Source organism: Pongo abelii, chromosome 5, assembly GCF_028885655.2.
Source record: "Pongo abelii isolate AG06213 chromosome 5, NHGRI_mPonAbe1-v2.0_pri, whole genome shotgun sequence".
Taxonomy (NCBI): Eukaryota; Metazoa; Chordata; class Mammalia; order Primates; family Hominidae; genus Pongo; species Pongo abelii.
The window spans coordinates 10,648,424-10,673,768 of NC_071990.2; the positions used below are offsets into that span (position 1 = coordinate 10,648,424).

Genomic DNA, 25,345 nt, shown 5'->3' on the forward strand with positions numbered 1-25,345 from the left:
CCAGCCTGGACAACAGAGCCAGACCTTGTCTTAAGAAAAAAAAAAAAGAAAAAGACATTATTGGGGATCCATAGGTTTGAATTAGCCAGTCAGACATTAGATACCTGAGACCATCAGGAGAATCACTTCTGATTAGGCAGAATAAGAACGGGCACTGGAATTGCCACTCCATAGGAATAAATTGTCTAGGATATGAACCAAATTGTGTGTCTTAGTCTACTCCTTTGTTAGCTTATTTCATAGCTATTAACATAAATGTAGGTCGTTGGCTTTTTTTTTCTCAATTCAACTCAAAAATTTTGAGATCATTGTAAGAAATATACACTTGTAAGAAATAATACAGAGATTCCACCCGGTTTTCCCAATGATAACATCTTGCAAAACAACGGCAATATCACAACCAAGCCAAGATAGGATAGAAATGATATGATCAAGATACAGAACATTTCTATCACAATGATCCCATCTGTTGTCATAAGCCATACTCAGTTTCCTCTTGTGCTCGTATAGCTACGCCCACCTTCGTAACCTCTGGCACCAGTGGTCTGTCCTCCATCTCTAATTTTGCCAAAATTGATTGGATTATACTTTCTTTTGGGATTGGCTTTTCACTCAGCATAATCTTTGGGCATTGATCCAGCTTGTTGCATCAATAGTTCTGTTTTTAGTACTGAGTGGGATGTCGGTATAGATGTACCATAGTAAACACCTGTGGAAGGACGTCAGGAACGTTTCCTGTTATTAGGTATCTAAATAAAGTTGCTGTAAACATTTCTGTACAGGTTTTTATGTGAACTAGAGTCTTCATTTCCCTTGGATAAATGCCCAGGAATTCCAAAGTTTTCCAGAATAGCTGTATGGTTTTACATTTCTACCCGTAATGTTTGAGTGATACAGTTTCTCTGCATCTTTCCAGCATTTGATGTTAGTCTTAGCCATTCTGGTAAGAGTGTAGTGATACCTTATTGTGGTTATAACTTACATTACTCTGATAGCTAATGATGTTAATCATCTTTCCATGTGCTTATTTGCCATCTGTGTATCATAATTGGTGAAATGTCTTTTGCCCATATTCACATTATATAGTTTTTCTTTTTTGCTGTTGAATTTTGAGAGTTTTTTTTTTTTTTTTGAAATGGAGTCTTACTCTGTCACCCCCCAGTGGCGTGATCTCGGCTCACTGCAACCTCCACCTCCTGAGTTCAAGCGATTCCTGCCTCAGCCTCCCGGGTAGCTGGGATTACAGGCACCCACCACCATGCCCAGCTAATTTTTGTAGTTTTAGTAGAGACGGGGTTTCGTCATGTTGGCCAGGCTGGTCTCAAACTCCTGACCTCAGGTAATCCGCCTGCCTCGGCCTCCCAAAGTGCTGGGATTACAGGCATGAGCCACCGTGCCTGGCAAGGGTTTATTCATATTGTAACATGTATCAGTATTTCATTTCTTTTTATTGCCAAATAATACTTCATTGCATGGATATAACACAATTTGTTTATTCTATAGCTGATGCATATGTGTTTCTTCTTGGCTAGTATGAATAATGTTGCTTTGAACATTCATTTACAAGTTTTTGCATGAACATATGTTTTCATTTTTCTTGGGTACATATATACCTAGAAGTAAAATTGTCGAATCAGATGGTTACTCTTATGTTCAACCTTTTGAGGGACTGCCATACTGTTCTAAAGCGATCACATCCTTTATATTTCCACCACCAGTGTATGAGTGTTCCAATTTTGCCACACCTTTGCTGACACCAGGTTTTTTGTTTTTATTATAGCCATTCCAGTGGGTGGGACTTAGTAGCTCATTGTGATTTTGATTTGCATTTCCTGATGGCTAATGATAGTGAGCCTCTTTTTTCTTTTTTGAAAAAATGTTTATTACTCCTGACCTCAGGTGATCCACCCGCCTCAGGCTCCCAAAGTGCTAGGATTACAGGCGTGAGCCACCGCGCCCGGCCCTGGATTCACAATTCTAATCCATTGATTTTTATGCCCATCCTTATAATAGTACAATACAGTCTTGATTACTATAGGTTTGTAGTAAGTTTTGAAATAAGGAAGGGTGAGTCTTGCAACTTTATTCTTTTTGAAGATTATTTTGGCTGTACTGTGTCCCTTGAATTTTTAATGAATTTTAATATCGGTTTATCAATTTCTGCAGAGTCCAGCTTGAATTTGAGAGGAATTGCATTGAATCTATAGATCAATTTGAGGAATATTATAACCTGAAAAATTTGAAATCCTCCAATCCACAAACAAAGGATATCCTTTTATTTACCTAGGTATTCTTTAATTTCTTTCCACAGTGTTTTTTAGTTTTCAGTTTATAAATTTTGTACTTATTTTATTAAATTTATTTCTGAGGGTTTTATTCTTTTTGATGCTATTGTAAATTGAATTGTTAATTTCACTTTTGGTTTATTTGTTGCTACTAATGCTATATATTTTAATGTGTTGTATTTTCATTTTATTCAGGATAATGTACTTTTCTTGGCGGTGGGGGAGGGGGCAAGGTCACCCAGGCTGGAGTGCAATGGCTTGATCTTGGCTCACTGCAGCCTTGGCCTCCTAGAGACAGGCAATTCTCCCACCTCATCCTCTTGAATGGCTGGGACTACAGGCACATACCAACATGCCCGGCTTTTTTGTGTCTTATAAAGACAGGGTTTCACCATGTTGGGCAGGCTGGTCTTAAACTCCCAGACTCAAGCGACCCTCCCGCCTTGGCCTCCCAAATTGCTGGGATTACAGGCATGAGCCACCATGCCTAACCTTTTTTTAATTTCTAGAGACACATGGATTTTTCTCTTTGACCCACAGATTATTTTAAAATGTTTAGTTTCCAAGTGTTTGGAGATTTTCTTATCTTTCTGTTACTGATTTCTAATTTGATTCCACTGTTGTTGGAGAACACATTCTGTATGATTTCAATTCTTTTAAATTAGTTGAGATTTGTTTTATGGCCCAGGATATGATCTCTCCTGATAGATGTTCTATGGACACTTGAATATGTATCTTGCAGTTGTTGGGTGGAGCATTCTATAAATGTATATTAGATCCTGTTAGTTGATGATGTTATTGGGGTTTTTCTGTATCCTTCCTGACTTCCGGTCTACTGCTTTTATTATCATTTAGAGGGATTGAAGCCTCCAACTATAATTCTGGATTTGTCCATTTCTTATTTCAATTCTTTCAGTTTTTGTTTCACATCTTTTGCAGCTCTATTGTTAGGTACATATATATTTGGGATTTCTGTTTTCTTGGTGGATTGATTCTTAAATCTTTATACAATGTCACTGTCTCTGGTAATTTTCTTTGCTCTGAAGTCTATCTGATATTAATGTAGCTACTTCTGATTTCTTTTGTTTGCATGATTTCTTTTTTATTGCAACTTGCCTGTATCCTTATGTTTGAAGTGAATTTTTCGTATGCAGCATATAGTTGTATATTTCTTAATCCATTCTAATCTGTCTTTTAATTGATGTATTTAGACCGTTTACATTTAATGTCATTAATATTTTAAGACTTAAGTCGGCCATTTTTTTTGTTTTGCTTTCTGTTTGTGCTGTTTTTGTTTTCTTTTTCCTACTTTCCTGTGAGTTATATAAACATTTAAAATGCTGCTTTTCTTTATTTACATTGTTTGTTTGTCTCTTTGTTTTTGAGAGAGAGTCTTGCTCTGTTGCCCAGGCTGGAGTGCAATGGTGCAATCTTGGCTCATGGCAACCTCTGCCTCCTAGGTTCAAGCAATTCTCCTGCCTCAGCCTCCAGAGAACCTTGGATTACAGGGGTGTGCCACAACGCCTGGCTAATTTTTGTATTTCAGACCTTACTTTAAATCATAGCTGTACCACTGACAAAGACTGTAGATAATACAGTTCTCTGAGGTTGAGTTTCTTCAAGTATAAGATGAGAGGCAGAGTGCGGGAATCATGGTGGATGATCCTAATTAAGGTTTGAGGCTTGCGCCTGCATAGGGAAGAATGAGCCCCTAAAGCCATTCCCTGCAGGTTAAGACAAGTCTCCCTATTAATTGTTCAGGAAGGCCTTCAATTAAACTGAAGGTCTGGCATACTGCAATTCCTGCGAGTTCTTAGTCATTATCAGCTTTGGCTGGTTAGAATCAGCTATGATAAACACGGGCTTCAATTTTGCCATCTGCAAGGTAGGTGCTGCCACAAGTGGAAAGTTTGTCTTTAAGAATATGTGCTGTGACCGGGCATGGTGGCTCACATCTGTAATCCCAACACTTGTGGGAGGCCCAGGCAGGCAGATTGCTTGAGTTTGGGAGTTTGGGACCAGCCTGGCCAACATGGTGAACCACCGTCTCTACTAAAAACACAAAAAATAGCCGGGCATGGTGCCACACTTCTGTAATCTCAGCCACTCAGGAGGCTGAGCAGGAAAATCACTTGAACCTGGGAGGCAAAGTTTGCAGTGAGCTGAGATCGTGCCACTGCACTCCAGCCTGGGCAACTGTTAGAAATGCTTGTTCCCCAGCACCACAAAATAGCACTCAAACATAAATTTAATTATCTCAGCAAGGCCATTTTCACTTCCTGCAGAAAGGGTGCCTCTCACAGATGGAACAACGGCAAGACCACACTTGAACAAAGGAAAAGCAGAGGGTTTACACATTTGGGTCCTCCTTACTGCTGTGTCCCGCATCCATTGGCTGGTGCTGGACCTCAGTCTTAAATACCCGATTTGCTAACAACCTGAAACTTTCCTAAATAGTTAAGTGCAAGGGAGGGTAAAGGAGATGAAGTTGCTTATGAAAGGTTTAAGGAAGCAATAACATTTCCAAATAAGGAAGGGGCATAAAATATGAGCTGAGACTTGCTTGGGCCTGTCCAGACATGCCTGAATAAGCCAAAGCAACTAACTGGGCTAAATCATAAGAACTAACAGTTGATAGCAGGCTTTGGAGTAAGATGTGATTATTCCTGGTGTCTATTTTTAAACCAAGACAAGCTTTGAAGAGCTTTTCTACTTTCTACAACAGCAAAACTCCACCTCAAAAAAAAAACAACAAAAAAAAACAAAACACTACAAAGGCCAGCACAGCAGCTCATGCCTCTAATCCCAGCACTTTGGGAGGCTGAGGTGGGCGGATGAGATCAAGAGTTTGAGACCAGCTGGGCCAACATGGTGAAACCCCATTGTTTCCAGACTTTGTAGGTTCGTCTTGCTGACTTCAAGAATAAAGCCACAGACCCTCATGGTTGAATGTTACAACTGTTAAAGATGGTGGGTCCAGAGTTTGTTTCTTCCGGCATTCAGACATTATCTAGTTTCTTCCTACTGGTGGGTTCATGGTCTCACTGATTTCAGGAATGAAGCTGCAGGCCTTTGTGGTGAGTGTTGTGGTGAGTGTTACACCTCTTAGAGGTGGCACATCTGCAGTTGCTCATTCTTTCTGGTGGGTTCGTGCTCTCTGCTAACCTCAGGAATAAAACCACCAACCTCTGCAGTCAGTGTTACAGTTCATAAAGGTGGTGCATCCAGAGTTACTCATTCCTCCCTGGGTGTTTATGGTCTCACTAGCATCAGAAGCAAAACTGTAGTCCTTAACAGTGAGTGTTAAAACTAATAAATAATAGCACAGACCTAAAGAACTGTCAGCACCAACATTTATTGCAAAGAGCAAAAGAACAAAGCACCCTCAGCACAAAAAAACCACCCTCAGCACAAAAAAAACCACCCTCAGCACAAAAAAGCACCCAAGCACGTTTCCCCTACTGGCTGCCGGTGGCCAGCTTTTATTCCCTTATCTGGTCCCACCCACAACAAGCTCATTGGTCCATTTTACAGAGTGCTGATTGGGACATTTACAAACCTTTAGCTAGACACAGAGTGCTGATTGGTGCATTTACAATCCTTTAGCTAGATACAAAAGTTCTCCAAGTCCCGACCAAATTAGCTAGTTTAGACACAGAGCGCTGATTGGTGCCTTTACAAACTTTTAGCTAAACAAGAGTGCTGACTCGTGCATTTACAATCCTTTAGCTAGACACAAAAGTTTTCCAAGTCCCCACCCGTCCCAGAAGCCGAGCGGGCTTCACCTCTCTCTGGAAGTTGCGTGGGACTTTTTGGTAACTAGCCTGGGCACTCCGCGAGCTCATCCCACACAACCAAGAGGAAAACAGGGAAAGAGAGACAGAGACCCGCCATCGTGGCCAACGACCCCGCCAAGAGGGAACGGCGGTCCACGTACTGGACTTAGCCTCTGATCAAGCCCAGCAGGGGCCGGCAGGTCGCGCCAAGTGCGGGGCCCGCCGACCCTGCGCCCACCCGGAACCCGCGGCAGCGCAGCCCTGGTCCCCGGTCCTTCCACGCCTCCCCACGAGCAAAGGGAGCCGGCTCCGGTCTCGGCCAGCCCCAGGAAGGGGCCCCCACAGCGCAGCGGCGGGCTGAAGGGCTCCTCGAGCCTGGCTAAGGCCAAGGAGGCACCGAGAGCAAGCGAGGGCTGCTAGTGAGAGGTGACAGCGTGTTGGCAGTCCTCAGAGCCCTTGCTATGGGCGCCTCCTCTTCCTGGACTCCCACTTTGGAGGCACTTGACCCCTTCAGCCCACTGCTGCACTGTGGGAGCCCCTTTCTGGGCTGGCCAAGGCCAGAGCAGGCTCCCTCAGCTTCTAAGGAGGTGTGGAGGGAGAGGCGCGAGCGGGAACTGGGTCTGCGCGCGGCGCTTCCGGGCCAGCTGGAGTTCCGGGTGGGCGTGGGCTTGGCGGGCCCCGCACTCGGAGCAGCGGGTCGGCCCTGCCGGCTCTGGGCAATGAGGGGCTTAGCACCCAGGCCAGCGGCTGCAGAGGGTGTACTGGGTCCCCTAGCAGTGCGAGCCCACCGGCGCTGCTTTGGATTTCTCGCGGGGCCTTAGCTGCCTTCCCAAGGGGTAGGGCTCAGGACCTGCAGCCCACCATGTCTGAGCCTCCCACCCTCTCCGTGGGCTTCTGTGCGGCCCAAACCTCCCAGATGAGCGCCGCCGTCTGCTCCACGGCGCCTAAGTCCCATCGACCACCCAAGGGCTGAGAAGTGCGGGCGCAAGGCGCGGGACTAGCAGACAGCTCCACCTGCAGCCCCAGTGGGGGATCCACCGGGTGAAGCCAGCTGGGCTGAGTCTGGTGGCAATGTGGAGAACCTTTATGTCTAGCTCAGGGATTGTAAATGCACCAATTGGCACTCTATATCTAGCTCAAGGTTTGTAAACACGCCAATCAGCACTGTGTCTAGCTCAGGGTTTGTGAATGCACCAATCGACACTCTGTCTATAGCTACTCTGGTGGGGACGTGGAGAACCTTTATGTCTAGCTCGAGGATTGTAAATACACCAATCGGCACTCTGTATCTAGCTCAAGGTTTGTAAACACACCAATGAGCACCCTGTGTCTAGCTCAGGGTTTGTGAATGCACCAATGGACACTGTATCTAGCTACTCTGGCGGGGCCTTCGAAAACCTTTGTGTGGACACTCTGTAGCTAATCTGGTGGAGATGTGGAGAATCTTTGTGTCTAGCTCAGGGATTGTAAACGCACCAATCAGCGCCCTGTCAAAACAGACCACTGGGCTCTACCAATCAGCAGGATGTGGGTGGGGCCAGATAAGAGAATAAAAGCAAGCTGCCCCAAGGCAGTAGTGCTAACACACTCGTTTTTTTGCTTTTTGTGATAAATCTTGTTGCTGCTCAGTCCTTCGGTCCACTATCTTTGAGTTGTAACAGTCACTGTGAAGGTTTGCAGCTTCATTCCTGAAGCCAGAGACCACAAACCCACCGGGAGGAACGAACAACTCCTAGATGCACCACCTTGAGAGTTTTAACACTCGCCACAGAGGCCTGCAGCTTCACTCCTGAGTCAGTGAGACCACAAACCCACCAGAAGGAAGAAACTCCCTGAACACTTCGGAACATTGGAAGAAACAAACTCCAGACACACTGCCTTTAATTAAGAACTGTAACACCTAACGTGAGGATCCATGGCTTCATTCTTGAAGTCAGTGACACCAAGAACCCATCAATTCTGAACACACTAGCATGTTGTGATCTCACTGTCTCTCCTAAAAATACAAAAATTAGCCAGGCAGCCAGGTGTGGTGGTGCAAGCCTATAATCCCAGCTACTCAGGCAGCTGAGGCAGGAGAATCAGTTGAACACGGGAGTCAGAGGTTGTGAGGCGAGATCACACACTGCACTCCAGCCTGGGCAAATAGAGTGAGACTGACTCCATGTCAAAGAAAACTGCGCTGGAATTTCCTTTATTCAGTGACAATTATATTGGTCAGATTTTTGTATGTTGATAACTTGTAGGGGATGGAGAGAGAGAAGTCAAGGATGACAGCAAATTTTTGTGTAGAGCAACAGAGAGAATGGTGGTTCAGGAAACGGGAAAAAGGAGTGACTCCGAGTGGGAATGGAGATAACATGCTGTGGATACTTGGGGTCCACAGAGCTGGGTAAAAATCAGGTTTAACTTAACTCCCCATCCCCCTTTAAGATGCTTCTCAAGCAGCCTCACTCCCTAAAACAAACGGATATTTGGCATTGAGCCACATTATTCTGCAGCCGCCGTATTTTCTTCCAGGCAGGCCCTTCCTGGTGTAGACAAACAAGATCGGGCTTGAGTGACACTCCTCCCTGATGGCCTGCATCTGGTTTATACCCTGTAACTTGTTCCTCTATTAATGGGGTCCTTCAAAATCCAGCCTCAGATGCCCTGGTCCCGCAGCGGTGGCCTCACCTCTGGCCTGGCCGAGCTCACGTGGTCCGGCTTGTGCAAGTCCCAGGTCCAACTCCGGGTTTCCTGCTTTTGGCCACTCCAGGATTGGAACTGGGACTGATACTGGTCGGCCCTGCAGGCGCTGCGGACAGATTCCCCGCCCCGTTCCTTGGACTCGGGCGCTCGCCGCGATGCCCCGCCCCACTCCCCACCCACTGAATGCAGGGCGCGTGCTGCTACTCGGCGGCTCAAACCCCGCCCGCACCGTCCCCATTCTCTGCCCGCCCCTCTCGCGGGACACTGCGCAGGCACCACAGAACCGCGCCCCTCTCCCCGCCCCGCCACCGGCACGGAGAGCGCCCGCCGCCGCATTTCCGGCGACACCTCGCTGTCATTCCTGCGGCTTGCGCGCCCTTGTAGACGGCCGGGGCCTTCGTGAGACCGGTGCGAGTATTTGGAGATTATTCTTATTATTTTCTGCCGCTTTTAACTTTTAGGGATTAGTTAGGAGTTTCACGGCCGTCTGCTTTCCGTCCCCCCGATTCAGCGGGCCTTCAGGCCGTGTGGTCGGTGCTTTTCTCGTTGGGTATTTTCTGCTTTTCTTAAAAGAAGTTGTGGATGCGCGGAGCCCCTGAGCTCCTGAGGCAAAGGCTTACCCTTGTAGGATAGTGTTGCCTCCTTTCTTGGTGATTTTCTTGCTCCATCTCTTTAAAAGCCTCCCTTACTCAGTGCCGCCTCGAGTTAAGAACTGTGGGCAAGATCCCAAGCCCGCTGCCCATCCCTGTTTTATGGAAACTTAATTTTTTTTTCTTTTTTTTTTTTTTTGTCCTTGAGGGAGGGTCTCGCTCTGTCGCCCATGCTTGAGTGCAGTAGCCTTAATATGTCTCATTGCAGCCTCTGCCTCCTGGGCTCAAGCCATCCTCCCACCTCAGCCTCCCAAGTAGCTGGGATTTACAGGCGCATATCACCATGCGCGATTAATTTTTTTAATATTTTTTAGTAGACAATGGGTTTCACTATGTTGGCCAGGCTGGTCTTGAACTCCTAACCCCAGGTGATCTGCCTGCGTCGGCCTCCCAAAGTACTGGGATTACAGGTGTGAGCCACTGCGCCTGGCCTAATTCTTGAAACAAAATAAACGGGGTATGCATTGCTTTCATCTTGTTAGGCTCACTGGATACAGGATACTTTCTGTAAGAAAATAGAAGCTGTTTTTCCAGGGGTGCAGTGTCACGTGTGAATATGACTAGTGTTTCCGTATATTTTATCCTCCCCTTCTGCCATCCCAACAAGAACTGTGAGTTGGCGCAGAAGTTTCTAAAAAAGTTGAGTATTGAAATTGGCTGTTGCAGCAGGAATGAAAAGCAACACCCCACCTCCCGTCAAAAGAGACATTAAAGTAGTTGGATTAAGGGCACAGGAGTATTTGCTTTTGAATTTAGTGATAACATGGGTAGCTGATGAAATGACTAACACATTCCTTGATTTTAGAGCTGGTCAGTGGATCTTGCTGAGTTTCCGGTGGGCCTATGTGATTAGAACTGAGGTTTTTATGACAATGGTCGGCATTTGTTGAGGGTTTACTAGGTGCTAAGCACCTTTACATGTGACATCCATTGAACACTCACAATAGCCCCCAGGAAATTGGTACCAGTGTTATCCTCATGGTACAGTGAAGGATACTGAGACTTAGGTTGCGTAGCTTGCAGGTTGGACACAGTTCTTTCTGACTGCTGGAGAGCTGTGCTTTTAACCACCTCTGATCCAGCTTGTTTTCTGCAGGTGCAGGCCTGGGGTAGTCTCCTGTCTGGACAGAGAAGAGAAAAATGCAGGACACTGGCTCAGTGTGAGTGCAGTAAATGGGTATGGAGTAGCCAGAAGCTTCTGGAAACCAGAGTTCCTTTCCTCAGCTGAAAAGAACCCTAAGAGTAGACTGCCTGGGATGGCGTGGGGGATGGGAGGATCACTGGACCTGTGGGCCAGAAACTTGGGTTAGAGTCCCAGCTCCAGCTTTGCTGAGTTGTGTGACTCTCAGAAAGTCATCCAACCTCTGTGGGCCTTATTTTCGGTGATAGGACCTGTGGGGAGTGATTACCTTTTAGTCCCATCCTATGACAGTATGGTTTGTTTTCAAAGCCAGGTTAGCACTGACTTCTCACTCTTGTGTTTTCAGAGTGCCTTTGCATTGGTTTGGCTTTGGCTACGCAGCACTGGTTGCTTCTGGTGGAATCATTGGCTATGCAAAAGCAGGTATGGTTTTGTTGTTACTCAGCCTCTTAACATCTTCACGTTGTTCCAGTGAAATATGAGTGCCCATGTCCCTGAGAAGCAATCTTGTTTGAGTCAGGTTTGCTGTGGGTCCCCAAGCTGGAGTGCAGGCTTCCTTGTCTGTCTTGCAGCTCCTGCACTTGCCTTTTGGTTATCTGGTGAAGCTGAGCCAGGCCTCTTTTGGAATTACTTGTTTTTGCCTCTTTATCTACAGATAGGCAGGGGCGGTTGTAGTTTGTTATTATCGTTGACTGCCATTCATCAGCCACGACCCCCAAGTGCCATCTCTGGGCTCAAGTAGGAGGCAACCTCTGGCCTACACAGACTGGTATTTTGAACTCTCCTCATTAGGCCAGGCAGGGGTGTGTCAGTAGCTGTGCTTGTTTTTGCCCCCTAGTACTTGCCTGCATTCCCACCCCAACCCCTGCATCAGAATTCTTCTTCTCTAGGTCTTTGTATTTTTTTAATTGACTGGCCTTATCTCCCTCTCCTTTTGTGATTTGCTGGAGGTCCTGCCTGTACACAATTCCAGTCCTTCATGGTTGATCAGGCCTGATTAGAAAGAAGGTCTAGCCATAGTTCTGTCTAAGGAGGGAAGATGGCCCTCTTTCCTTTTCTTAGATGGAAGTGCCCTGCCTATTAGAGGAGAGAAAAATGGGGTGAGAAGACCCTGACTTCTCTGAGAAGATAGCACACTCTCCGTAACGTCTTCCTGCTTGAGTCCACCTTGGCTCTGAGCTGTGTTGAGAGTTCTCTGTGCTGTCCTCCTTTGTAGGGCAGGGGGTCTCGTGGATTCCGTTAGTGAAATAAGTGCCTGACATTACAATGCAAGCTGTGTTTGCTTCCCTCTAGGCAGCGTGCCGTCCCTGGCTGCAGGGCTGCTCTTCGGCAGTCTAGCCAGCCTGGGTGCTTACCAGCTGTCTCAGGATCCAAGGAATGTTTGGGTTTTCCTAGGTATGTCTGCTTTGGTGTCTCCTTAGGGCAGCTGTGTATCCAGAATACTCTTTTCCAAAAGACCCTGGTTTGGTGGGATGGGGTGAGTTCTTCACACTTCACTTATGACAGTTTCACTGCTTCTACTAAGTCCTCAGAAAGTTTTAAAATGAGGGTGCAGAGGCGGGAATTGTGCTGGTTTCTGTTTATCTTTTATGTACAGAACATGGAAGGATTTTCATAGCTCGTGACTGTATTTACCCAGTAGCATTAAAATTCTATTAGGCAAATGTGTCAATCGTCGAGGTTGCCCACTGAAGACCTTTGGCTTTAGCATCACTAAAATATCACACATCTGGGTTAGGTTTGCATCCAAATTGCGATTTCCCCATTTGAAAATCACCTCTTTAGCAGTCAGCTAAATGTGACTGCGGTGGCCCACACCTGTAATCCCAGCACTTTGGGAGGCCGAGGCAAGCGGATTACAAGGTGAGGAGTTCGAGACCAGCCTGACCAACATGGTGAAACCCTGTCTCGACTGAAAATACAAAAATTAGCTGGGGTGGGTGGCGGGCGCCTGTAGTCCCAGCTACTTGGGAGGCTGAGGCAGGAGAATCACTTGAACCTGGGAGGCAGAGATTGCAGTTGAGCTGAGATCACACCACTGCACTCCAGCCTGGGCGACAGAGCAAGACTCCATGTCAAAAAACAAAAAACATGGGCATAGAAGCAGGACTGGAAAGGTACCCTGTGAGCAGCACGGACAGTGAGTGGTGTGGGGGACATGAGTCCTCCTTATCAGAGTGGCTTTCAGTACATTTCTGTGGGGCTCCACCCATGTGTCAGACACTGCTAGGAGTGTGGGTTCCTTGCGGTCTCTACAAACCCCATGTGAGAATGAGTGCCACGTGGGAGGGAGAAGCTGTGTGATCTGTACACATCAGCTGGGGTTGGGAAGGGAGCTCCGTGATGGCTAATGGGGTGTGCGGGGGAAGGAGACGTGTCCAGGTCCCAGCTCTGCCTAACAGCTCCCTCCCTCATGCTCCAGAATGACTTGAGCCTGCATTTCCCCTTTCTCTGATCCTACTCCACTCAGCAAATGACCTCACGCCTATTGTAGAGAAAAAACAGCAGCCATCATGTGGGGACTCCTGGAGCCTTTAATCTCCAAGCCTCCCCTCGTCCTGTTTCCCTCCTCTCCAACACCAGTGTCTTCCTTTGGGCTTTGGGTGTCTTCTCCCTGACTGTCTCCAGACCTTTACACTGGCAAGGATCCTGTCTTGTATTTGTATTGCTCCTTTTAGGTGAATCCACCCATTGATATTCAGATATGCTTGTCTCCTTCCCCTTCATAAACTTCCCTTTTTTTGAGACGGAGTCTCACGTATTGCCCAGGCCAGAGTGTAGTGGCACAACCTTGGCTCACTGCAACCTCCATCTCCCAGATTCAAGCAGTTCTCCTGTCTCAGCCTTCCAGGTAGCTGGGATTCAGGCATCCGCCAACATGCTTGTCTAATTTTTCTGTTTTTAGTAGAGACAGGAGTTTCGCCATGTTGTCCAGGCTGGTCTGTAACTCCTGACCTCAGGTTTGGGAGGCCAAGGAGGGTGGATTGCCTGAGCTCAGGAGTTCAAGACTACCCTGGGCAACGTGGTGAAACCCGGTCTCTAATTAAAAAAAAACCAAAATTAGCCAGGTGTGGTGGCAGGCGCCTGTAGTCTGAGCTACTCAGGAGGCTGAGACTTGAGAATTGCTTGATCCCAGGAGGTGGAGGTTGCAGTGAGCCAAGATCACGCCACTGCACTCTAGCCTGGGCGACAGATCAAGACTCTGTCTCAAAATTTAAAAAAAAATGTGACTCTGTTCATGTGTCCTTCTGCTTAGTATCCTTTAATAGCTTCTCATTGCTTTTAGGATGAAAACCCAAACCCCAGTATGGCCTTCAAGGCTCCATGTGGTCTGGCCCCTCTTACTCACAAACTGCATCTTCTGTGCCATGCTGCCCTTTTAGGGTGAATGTGCCATGCTCCCTGTCACCACAGGGCCTCTGCATATACTGTCCCCTCTGCCTGGAATGGGCCTTCCCATTCTTCAGCTCATTAATTCCTGCTGTAATTTCAGATCTCAGCCAATCTTCACTTTTTTGTCTAAGCCTTTTTATTTGTGTGAGTCTTTAAAGTTTGTACTATCAGACCTGAAGCATTGTAAAAGGGTAAAGACAGTTATGATTACCTTTGTATTCTCCAGCTCCTAGCACAGCGCTTGACATGTAGTAGGTGCTTTGACAGATACCCAGTGGGAACTGCGTGCAGGGTGGAGGACATAGTGTCTGCAGGGCGTGAGAAACAACAGCATTTTGGAGAAAACTAACACATTGATGGCTAAAGTATGGGTTTTGCAGAAGATGAGTGGTAAGAGATGAGGCCGGAAGGGCAGGCAGGGCCCAGGCTGTGAAGGGCCCTATTTCGCCAATATTGGTACTTGGACCCATAGGAGGTGGGCAGCCAGTAATCTCCCCCACTCGGGGAAAGAGGAATAAGCATAGGATGAGGCGTGAGCCTTGAGAGATGGGTGGGGCTTGGCTCACTTCTGATTCCTCTGCGTAGAAGATGTAATGAGTTTTAACACTTCTTCATATCTTTTTCATCAGCTACATCTGGTACCTTGGCTGGCATTATGGGAATGAGATTCTACCACTCTGGAAAATTCATGCCTGCAGGTTTAATTGCAGGTGCCAGGTACTTTCATTATATTACTCTTCTTTACCAAGTAGAGTTCAGTTTATTCCCCAGGATACTTTATGCATTCAAAACCTTACTTGTTTCAGGATATCTGATGCTATGCATCAACTGACATTTGATATATACACTAATAGGAAATGTTTCAAAAACAATAGGTGGTTTAATGTCAAAATGGCATGAGTATATCCATTCACTGTGGAGATGGGTTTGTTCTCCTATTTGCTTTCCAGTCCATGCAAGCTCCTCCCTATATGGTGGCAGAAGTTTTAGTGCGAAGCCCTGACCGCAGCCTTTTGTGTGACTTGCATGGAAGATGTGGGGGTCCCATATTTCTTAGATGTGTAGGTGTCTTTTACAGAAAATTTTGCTAAAAGGGAATTTTGATTGAATCCTGTTTTCTAATTTTTTGTTGTTGTTGAGACGGAGTATCACTCTGTCACCCAGGATGGAGTGCAATGGCGTGATCTCTGCTCACTGCAATCACCATCCGCCTCCCGGGTTCAAGCAATTCTCATACCTCAGCCGCTGGAGTAGCTGGGATTACAGGCGTGTGCCACCACCCCCGGCTATTTTTGTTGTTTTGGTAGAGACGGTGTTTCACCACATTGGCCAGGCTGGTCTCGAACTCCTGATCTTGTGATCCAACCACCTCTGCCTCCCAAAGTGCTGGGATTACAGGCGTGACCCACTGCGGCTGGCCCTGTTTTCTAATTTTGATTATAAAACCTAAACCAAATTGTGGTTTTTAAAAAATTTAGTTGTGGCTGGGCACGGTGGTTCACACCTGTAATCCCAGCACTTTGGGAGGCAGAGGCAGGTGGATCACCTGAAGTCAGGGGTTCAAGACCATCCTGGCCAACATGGCGAAACCCCGTCTCTATGAAAAATACAAAAATTAGCTGGGTGTGGTAATGGGCACTTGTAATCCCAGCTACTCAGAAGGCTGAGGCAGGGAGAATTGCTTCAACCTGGGAAGCGGAGATTACAGTGAGCTGAGATCATGCCACCGCACTCCAGCCTGGGGGACAGAGCAAGACTCCATCTCAAAAAACAAACAAACAAAAACTTTAGTTGTAGGCCAGGTGTGGTGGCTCATGCCTATAATCCCAGCACTTTGGGAGGCCAGAGCGGGCAGATCAGTTGAGGTCGGGAGTTCAAGACCAGTCTGCCCAACATGGTGAAACCCCATCTCTATGAAAAATACAAAAATTAGCCGGGCATGGTGGTGCACACCTGTAATCCCAGCTACTTGGGACACTGAGTCAGGAAAATCTCTTGAACCTGGGAGGCGGAGGTTGCAGTGAGCCAAAATTGTGCTGCTGAACTCCAGCCTGGGCAACAGAGGTGAGTGAGACTGCATCTCAAAAAAATAAATAAATAAATAACCTTCTCAAAAACAAAAAAATTAGTTGTTAAGTATCATAAAAACACCCTGAAGGTAGGGGACTTTTTAAAAATCTGTTTTGGAGAAAGATTACATACTCTGATCATAGTTGTGATGCTACTAGTATAATGTTTTATACCTGAAGCAAGAAAGTCAGTGTGGAGCAGGGTCTAGAGCAGTAAACTGAGAGGCTGGAGAGTCTACCATTAATCAGATCTGTGATGGTGGGGAGGCCTTGCTCTCTATTGCCTCCATTTCTTCATCGCTTCAAATTATTGGCAGTTGGGTTAGGATCCAGCGCATGTGTGCTATTTTAAGACTGTCCCTTGGCTTGCTTTTTCTCTGGTTCCTCCAGGGATGGAAATTTTACCTCTGACCACTCTTGCCTTAGTACCTCCTCCCCCACGCAGTTATGAGGAACCAGCAGAGTTTAGTTCCTTAAAAACATAGTTGCCTGTTCTGTCCTTTACCTGACATTTTCTATCTTGTTTCTTTTAAACAGTTTGCTGATGGTCGCCAAAGTTGGAGTTAGTATGTTCAACAGACCCCATTAGCAGAAGTCATCTTCCAGCTTGGACTGATGAAGAATTAAAAATCTGCATCTTCCACTATTTTCAATGTATTAAGAGAAATAAGTGCAGCATTTTTGCATCTGACATTTTACCTAAAAAAAAAAGACACCAAACTTGGCAGAGAGGTGGAAAATCAGTCATGATTACAGCCCTACAGAGGTGGCGAGTATGTAACACAAGAGCTTAATAAGACCCTCATAGAGATCGATTCTTGTATATTGATGTTATCTTTTCTTTATGTATCTGTAGGTAAATCTCAAGGGTAAAATGTTAGGTGTCAACTTTCAGGGCTCTGAAACCCCATTCCCTGCTCTGAGGAACAGTGTGAAAAAAATCTCTTATGAGATTTAGAATATCTGTTCTTTTGCTCATCTTAGACCACAGACTGACTTTGAAATTATGTTAAGTGAAATATCAATGAAAATAAAGTTTACTATAAATAATATTTCCTATGGGATCTTCATTGCCAGAGCTGTCTAGTTCATAGAATGAGATGTTGCTAGCAGCAAGATATAGAAACATGAAAGTATTTTGTTAATATTTAGAAATTACCTATTTTGAATAACTTAAGGACCAAGGAAAGTTATTTGATTGTACATTGCATTGAAGGTTGTTTCAAAAATGACCTCTGAGGATTTTTTTTGTTTTTCAATAGACAAGGTCTTTCTCTGTTGCCTAGGCTGGAGAGCAGTGGTGCAATCGTATGTCACTAGCCTCAAACTCTTGGGTTCAATCATCCCACCTCAGCCTCCTGAATAGCTGGTACTACTGGTGCATACCACCACACCCAGCTAATGTACTTTTTTTTTTGGAGATGCTCTGTTGCCCAGGCTGGTCTCAAACTCCTGGTCTCAAGTGATCCTCTCGCCTTGGACTCCCAAAATGTACTGGAGTAATAAGCATGACCTACTGTACCTGGCCACTGGGGTTTTCTTCTTTTTTTTTTTTGAGATGGAGTTTTGCTCTTGTTGCCCAGGCAAACTCTGCCTCTGGGTTCAAGCCATTGTCCTGCTTCAGCCTCCCAAGTACCTGGGATTACAGGCATGCGCCACCATGCCCGGCTAATTTTGTATTTTTAGTAGAGACACGGTTTTCCATGTTGGTCAACCTGATCTCGAACTCCTGACCTTAGGTGATCTGCCTGCGTCGGCCTCCCAAAGTGCTGGGATTACAGGTGTGAGCCACCATGCCCGGCAGCCACTGAGGATTTCTAAGGTTAGGACTGTGGGCTGGGCACGGTGGCTCATGCCTGTAATCCCCACACTTTGGGAAGCCGAGGCAGGTGGGTCACAAGGTCAGGAGTTCGAGACCAGCATGGCCAATGTGCTAAAACCCCATCTCTACTAAAAATACAAAAATTAGCCAGGTGTGGTGGTGGGCGCCTGTAGTCCCAGCTACCGGAGAGGCTGAGACAGGAGAATCACTTGAACCCGGGAGGCGGAGGTTACAGAGAGCCAAGACCGCACCACTGCACTCCAGCCTGGGCGACGAGACTCTGTCCCAAAAAAAAAAAAAAAAAAACATTAGGACTGTGTACCAAAATTAAAAGGTGATTTTTTGTGTTGTAATTAGTTCATACATAAATGTGAAACTAGAATACCCATCTAGAGCTTGAATCACCTAGTTTGGTGTCTTCGTTGGACACATTAACTGGATACTGGTACTGTTTAAACACGAAGAATTAACTCAATCTGGTAGCCCTTGCTTTAGTTTTCATTCCCTCTTTAAAAAGGAAAACATACCATGTTCTCTACCCTGTTACTGCTTTAGAGTTTAATTCAGGCACTTTATGTATTTGCATAAGCCCCTTGAAAGTGGTCCTAGTTTTCCATCCTTTTTTATAGGACACTCGACAACTAAAGGCACTTGTGTTGCAGTGGTGGAGACATCAGAAAGCCATAGAGCATCCAAACCTACCATCCTCCCAGGCTTCCATAGCTAAGAGTTTGAATCACGATGTTGGCCCTGTCATGTGTCATGCAGTGTTGCCAAAGGGCACACATTTTTGCCACCGTCAGTCCTAGAGGAGGACCTGGCTCCTGAATGACAGGGTTCCCCTGAAGGTGGGATTAGTTTAGGTGCCAAGTAGACTGTGTGACTATTTGGTCCCCAGCAATCAACCTGGAAAATTCTAAGGCTGCCCACAGATGAGAGGCAAGAGGTCTTCATAGCTCTTGCCAAGTCCCCTTGTCCTTGCTTCTCTGCAAAAATCCCTGAATATTTACTATTGTAAGGGTTGTGCTGGGTCCTAGTGTGTCCGAAATTGGTTCCTTCCAGTAGGCTCTTGGTGTCGCCAACTTCAAGAATGAAGCCTTAGACCCTCGAAGTTAAGTGTTACAGTTCCTAAAAGATTGTGAGTCCGGAGTTTGTTCCTTCAGATGTTCAGATGTGTCCGGAGTTTCTTCCTTTTGGTGGGTTCGTGGTCTCGCTGATTTCAGGAGTGAAGCTGCAGACCTTCGCAGTGAGTGTTACAGCTTTTAAACGTGGCGCGACCGGAGTTGTTCATTACTCCCTGGCGGTTTTGTAGTCTCGCTGACTTAAGGAGTGAAGCCGCAAACCTTCAGTGTTACAGCTCTTAAAGGTGGCGTGCCCAGAGTTGTTCGTTCCTCCCAGTGGGTTCGTGGTCTTGCTGACTTCGGGAGTGAAGCCAGACCTTCGCACGGAGTGTTACAACTCTTAAAAGTGGCACGTCTAGAATTGTTTGTTCCTCCCCATGGGTGCGTGGTCTTGCTAACTTCAGGGGTAAAACCACAGGCTTATACGGTGAGTGTTACAGCTCATAAACATAGAGCAGATAAAAAAACTGAGCAACAGCAAGATTTATTACAAAGACCAAAGTCCCCACAGGCAGGGAAGAGTACCCAAGCTGCTGTTGGCTACGGTGACCAGATTTTATTCCCTAATTTGGCCCTGCCCGCCTGCTGCCGATTGGTCCATTTTGCAGAGTGCTGATTGGTCCATTTTTACAGAGTGCTGATCCGTGCGTTTACAAACCTTTAGCTAGACACAGAGTGCTGATTGGTGCGTTTACAAACCTTTAGCTAGGCACAGAGCACTGATTGGGTGTTTACAATGCTTTAGCTAGAGAGAAAAGTTCTGCAAGTCCCCACCAGACCCGGAGACCAGCCGGCTTCACCTCTCACTAGCAGTGCAAAGAACAAGCCATGGTGCTTGCCCTTCTGGAGTCTAGTGGAGGAGGCGGACATCTAAACAAAGGCAGTATAGAAATAAGTGTATAATGGAGGTAGATCCATATTACTGTGGGGATACAAGAAGTGGGCATTTCTGTTTAGGGAGTCAAGGTAGGCTTCACAAAGGAAGCAACAGTTAAACTGAGTCTTGTCAGTTGATTCACGAGTCAGTTGACGTGCACTCCTTTTGTGAGTTGTCTGTGAGGAATTCATAGACAAGGACAGGGCAAATGTCTCAGGTAGAGGGAGCAATATATACTGTGCCTCAAAGGTATGAAACTATATATTACAAATGGGTTCAACCCTTTCCTTAGAGATCTAATTCTTTTTAATGGCTTTTAAGTTGTATGGATGTTTACTATTTAGTTTACCATTCCCCTACTCATAGAAATATGTCTTATTTAATGCCTCTGATAGCCGGGCTCGGTGGCTCATGCCTGTAATCCCAGCACTTTGGGAGGCCGAGGTGGGTGGATCACGAGGTCAAGAGATCGAGACCATCCTGGCCAATATGGTGAAACCCCGTCTCTACTAAAAATACAAAAATTAGCTGGGCGTGGTGGCGTGCACCTGTAGTCCCAGCTACTGGGGAGGCTGAGGCAGGAGAATAACTTGAACCCAGGTGGTGGAGGTTGCAGTGAGAGGAGATCGCGCCACTGCACTCCAGCCTGGTGACAGAGCAAGACTCCATCTCAAAACAAACAAAAAAAAAAACCAGCCGGACACATTGGCTCATGCCTGTAATCCCAGCACTTTGGGAGGCTGAGGAGGGCAGATCACAAGGTTAAGAGATCAAGATCATCCTGGCTAATATGGTGAAATCCCATCTCTACTAAAAATACAAAAAATTAGCCGGGTGTGGTGGCAAGCCCCTGTAGTCCCAGCCACTTGGGAGGCTGAGGCAGGAGAATCGCTTGAACCCTGGAGGCGGAGGTTGCAGTGAGCCAAGATGGCACCACTGCACTCCAGCCTGGGAGACAGAGCGAGACTCCGTGTCAAAAAAAACAAAAAAAAACAAAAAAAACAGATGGTTTGCCAAGGAATATCTTTGGAAATCCCCGTGAACATGTGCAAAGGAATCTGTAGGTTACATTCCTAAATGCTGAGTCAGAGCATCTCAGCAGTTCAAATTGTGATTGCCCTCAGAAGAAAATGCACCAATTTACCCTCCTTCCAGTGGTGGCTAACTTTGTGGAATTGGACTTTTTAAAAATCTTTGACACATGAAGCTAGGAGTCTGCAAACTTTTTCTGTAAAGGGCCAGATATGAATATTTTAGGCTTCGCAGGCCATCTCTGTCCCAGCTGCTCATCTCTGCCTTTGTAGAATGAAAGCGGCCATAGCCAATAGGTAAACAAATAAGGGTGACTGTTCCAATAAAACTGTACTTATGGGCCTTGAAATCTGGATTTCATATGATTTCTACATATTACAAAATAGTAATCTTATTTTTATTTTCTTCATTTAAAAATGCAAAACCGTTCTTAGCTTGCTGTCTGCACAAAAACAGGCAATGGACTAGAGTTGGCTCACTGACCATAGTCATACCACCCCCTGATCGACCCAAAAAATGTTATCTAATGGTTTCAGTGATTTAGTTATGAATTATTACATCTTTCATACATTTATTGACCAGTTATATTTTTTCTGTGAGCAGTCTTTCATCCCTTTTGTCCATGTTTTTGGTTTTTTTATTTTTTAATTGAAAATATTGGATAGTCTGAGACTTTCTATGTAGTATAAAAATGTGTTCCCTATCATATGTATTGAAAATATTTTCCTCTCACTTGTTATTTGTGTCTTGATTTTGTTTATGTGGTTTTTTTTGCTGTTGTACAGAAAGTAAACATTTATGAAACCAAATTTATTATATTTTCTTTACGGTTTTCAGATTGAAACCACTATTGCAATTTTTTTTTTTTTTTTTTTTTTTTTGAGACGGAGTCTTGCTCTGATGCCTAGGCAGGAGTGCAGTGGCGCCATCTCGGCTCACTGCAACCTCTGCCTCCCAGGTTCAAGCAATTCTTCTGCCTCAGCCTCCTGAGTAGCTGGGACTACAGGCATGTGCCACCACGCCTGGCTAATTTTTTGTATTTTTAGTAGAGATGGAGTTTCACCATGTTAGCCAGGATGGTCTCGATCTCCTGACCTTGTGATCCGCCCCGCTCGGCCTCCCAAAGTGCTGGGATTACAGGTGTGAGCCACCGCGCCTAGCCACCATTGCAAAATTATAACTGAGACAGTGAAAGAGATCTGACCTAACCAACGCCATCTTGCTTCTACCGTCCAAGCTGTCCTTGTTCATTCTGGTGTGGGCTGAACTAACTGTGGGAAGAACTTAGTTTATAGTTTATTTATTCATTTTTTTCTGAGTTGGAGTCTTGCTCCATTGCCCAGGCTGGAGTGCAGTGGCACGATCTCAGCTCACTGCAACCTCTGTGTCCTGGGTTCAAGGGATTCGCCTGCTTCAGCCTCCCAAGTAGCTGGGATTACAGGCACATGCCACCATGCCTGGTTAATTTTGTATTTTTAATAAAGATGGGGGTTTCACCATGTTGGCCAGGCTTGTCTTGAACTCTTGACTTCAAGTGGTCCACTCGCCTCGGCCTCCCAAAGTGATGGGATTACAGGCATGAACCACCATACCTGGCCTGAAATTATCTTATTTTCTTCCAACACTTTTATAGTTTTATCTTTTAGGTTTCTATTTTTTAAATTTTTTAATTAACAAATAATTGTCCATATTATGGGGTACAATGTGATGTGATGTTTTAATCTCTGTATGTATTATAGAAAGATTCAATCAAGTTAAGCTGTCATATTACCAAATTACCATTTCTTGTGTGGTGAGAGCACTTCTATTTTTAATGCTACTTTAGAATTTATTTTTGTGTGCGATGGTGCAAATTAGGGATCTGATTATTTTCTCCAAAATATAGCCATTACCTTAATATTATTTATTGAAAAATGTTAATTCCTCATTGCTTTGGAATGCCACTTTTACCATGTGCTGAATTTCTGTATTTGGAATTGATTCTGGGTTTTCTAGCCTCTTCCAGGGATTTCTTTATTTTCTGTCCCAGTGCCAAATTGTATTAACTACTGTAGCTTTGTACCATATGCTGATATTTAGTCGGACAAGTCTGTCGTTGCTTTTCAGATTTTTTCTGACACAGTAACTTTACAAGATAAATCTAGAATTAGCCTTTCTGCTTGTTTGTTTGTTTGTTTGTTTTTCCTTTTTTGTTAGAATTAGCCTTTGAATTTTTAAATTTTACTTGGGATTTTATTATGACACATTGATAGATAATGAAGGAGATTGAAAGCTTTAAAATATTTCCTCTTATCCAGGAACATTGTATGTTCCTTCATTTAATTCAGGTGCTTTGTTTGTTTGTTTGTTTGTTTGTTTGTTTTGAGACAGAGTCTTGGTCTGTTGCCCAGGCTGGAGTGCAGTAGCGTGATCTTGGCTCACTGCAACCTCCGCCTCCTGGGTTCAAGTGATTCTCCTCCCTCAGCCTCCCAAGTAGCTGGGATTACAGGCGTGCACCACCACAGCCAGCTAACTTTTGTATTTTTAGTAGAGACGGGGTTTCACCATGTTGGCCAGGCTGGTCTTGAACTCCCAACCTCAGGCGATCCACCTGCCTCAGCCTCCCAAAGTGCTGGGATTACAGGTGTGAGCCACTGCACCCAGACTTTTTTTTTTTTTTTTTTTTTTGAGACAGTGTCTTGCTCTATCGCCCAGGCTAGAGTGCAGTGGCATGATCTCAGCTCACTGCAACTTCTGCCTCCCAGGTTCAAGCAATTGTCCTGCCTCAGCCTCCCAAATAGCTGGGATTACAGGAGCCTGCCACCACACCTGACTAATTTTTGTGTTTTTAGTAGAGGCAGCATTTCGCCATGTTGGCCAGGCTGGTCTTGAACTCCTGACCTCAGGTGATCTACCCACCTCAGCTGGCAAATGGATTACAGGCGTGAGCCACCACACCCGGCAAGTTCAGGTTTTTTAAAAGATGTCCTAAAACAATATTTTAGAGTTTTATTCACATAGTACTTTACATTTTTAGTAAGATCATGGATTATTTTATAGTTTTGTGGTATTTTGAATTTTTTGTATTATGTAGTATTTTATAGTTTTGTTATTATGAGTGGGTACTTTTTCATGTATTTTCTAACTAGATATCAATCTGAACAAAATGAATTCCTGACATTAATGTTACTGCTTCTGTCACCTCACTCAAGCATATTACTTGCTTTCGGTTTTTATTAGCTACTCTTTATCTGATTCTATGGCTTTATGTTAAAGTTAGAAATAATAGGATGTTTACTATCACTGGCAACATTCAACATAGTTCTAGAGAAATTAGACAAATCAATAAAAAAGATAATTTGAGAGGTATAAATTAATAGTAGAAAATAACTTAAACATTTTTAACAGCTGATAATTATCTATCTGGAAAATCCACGACAAGCAACTAAAAACAGATTGGAACTAACAGAGATCTTTAAAGCAGCAAGAAACAAGATCAACACTGAAAACGAATAGCTTTCTATCAATAGCCATAATCCATTCTCTCCCATACTATTGCTAATATCCAAGTCCAACCCTTTCTTTTACCTGATTATTTAAATAATTTTCTGTAAGGAATACTTCTTTTCATGCTATGGCCCTACAAGTCATTCTTTACCCAGCAGGCAGAGGCATAGCTCAAGTATAATTAGACTCCTAGACTTAAAACTACTCAATGGTCCCTGACTACATTTATATTTCTCTTTTAGCTTTCTATAACATCCTGTTCTTTTTCTTAATAGGACTCATCATAATTTGCAAAGATACATGTTTTTGTGTGTTTATTGAATATCTGCCTCTAGAATAAATGTTGTATAAAGGCAGAAAAACAACACTTTTGTTACTACCATATATACTTAGAACACGGTAGGGAATTTAGTAAGTCTTTGCTGAATACATTGATCAAATCTACTGGGTGTTTGTTTGTTTGTTTGTTTGTTTGTTTGTTTTGAGTCAGAGTCTTGCCCTGTTGCCCAGACTGGGGTGCGATGGCATGATCTTGGCTCCCTGCAACCTCCACCTCCCAGGTTCAAGTGATTCTCGTGCCTCAGCCTCCCAAGTAGCTGAGATTATAGGCACCTGCCACCATGCCTGGCTAATTTTTGTATTTTTAGTAGAGACGGGGTTTCACCATGTTGGCCAGGCTGGTCTTGAACTCCTGACTTCAGGTAATCTGCCCACCTTGGCCTCCCAAAGTGCTGGGATTACAGGCATGAGCCACCGTGCCTGGCCAATGGTAAGTATTGGAACATCTAAACATAATTAAGCACAGAAAAGGGACAGTAAAAATATGGTTTTAAAATCTTATGGTATTCGCATCATAAACGTGGTCTCTCATTGACCAAAAACATAGTTATGTGGCACATGACTATATATTGAGTGATTTCTATTGAATTCTGGACACATTTGTGTTATGTTATGAGACACTGGCTCTTATTTATTTATTTTTTAAGACAGAGTCTCGGCCGG

The 25,345-nt window shown here is 44.9% G+C and overlaps 1 protein-coding gene across 5 annotated transcripts; it reads left to right on the forward strand.

The window, feature by feature from the left end:
• Positions 1–8,892: 8,892 nt before the first annotated feature.
• On the forward strand, positions 8,893–17,057 carry TMEM14C (transmembrane protein 14C). Of its 5 annotated transcripts, none has more exons than XM_063724748.1 (6): positions 9,018–9,282; positions 10,499–10,562; positions 10,890–10,966; positions 11,837–11,938; positions 14,566–14,653; positions 16,543–17,057. In XM_063724748.1, the coding sequence occupies exons 2-6, from the start codon at positions 10,543–10,545 to the stop codon at positions 16,592–16,594; spliced, it is 339 nt and encodes a 112-aa protein (XP_063580818.1). In that variant the 5' UTR covers positions 9,018–9,282; positions 10,499–10,542; the 3' UTR covers positions 16,595–17,057.
• Positions 17,058–25,345: the final 8,288 nt, after the last annotated feature.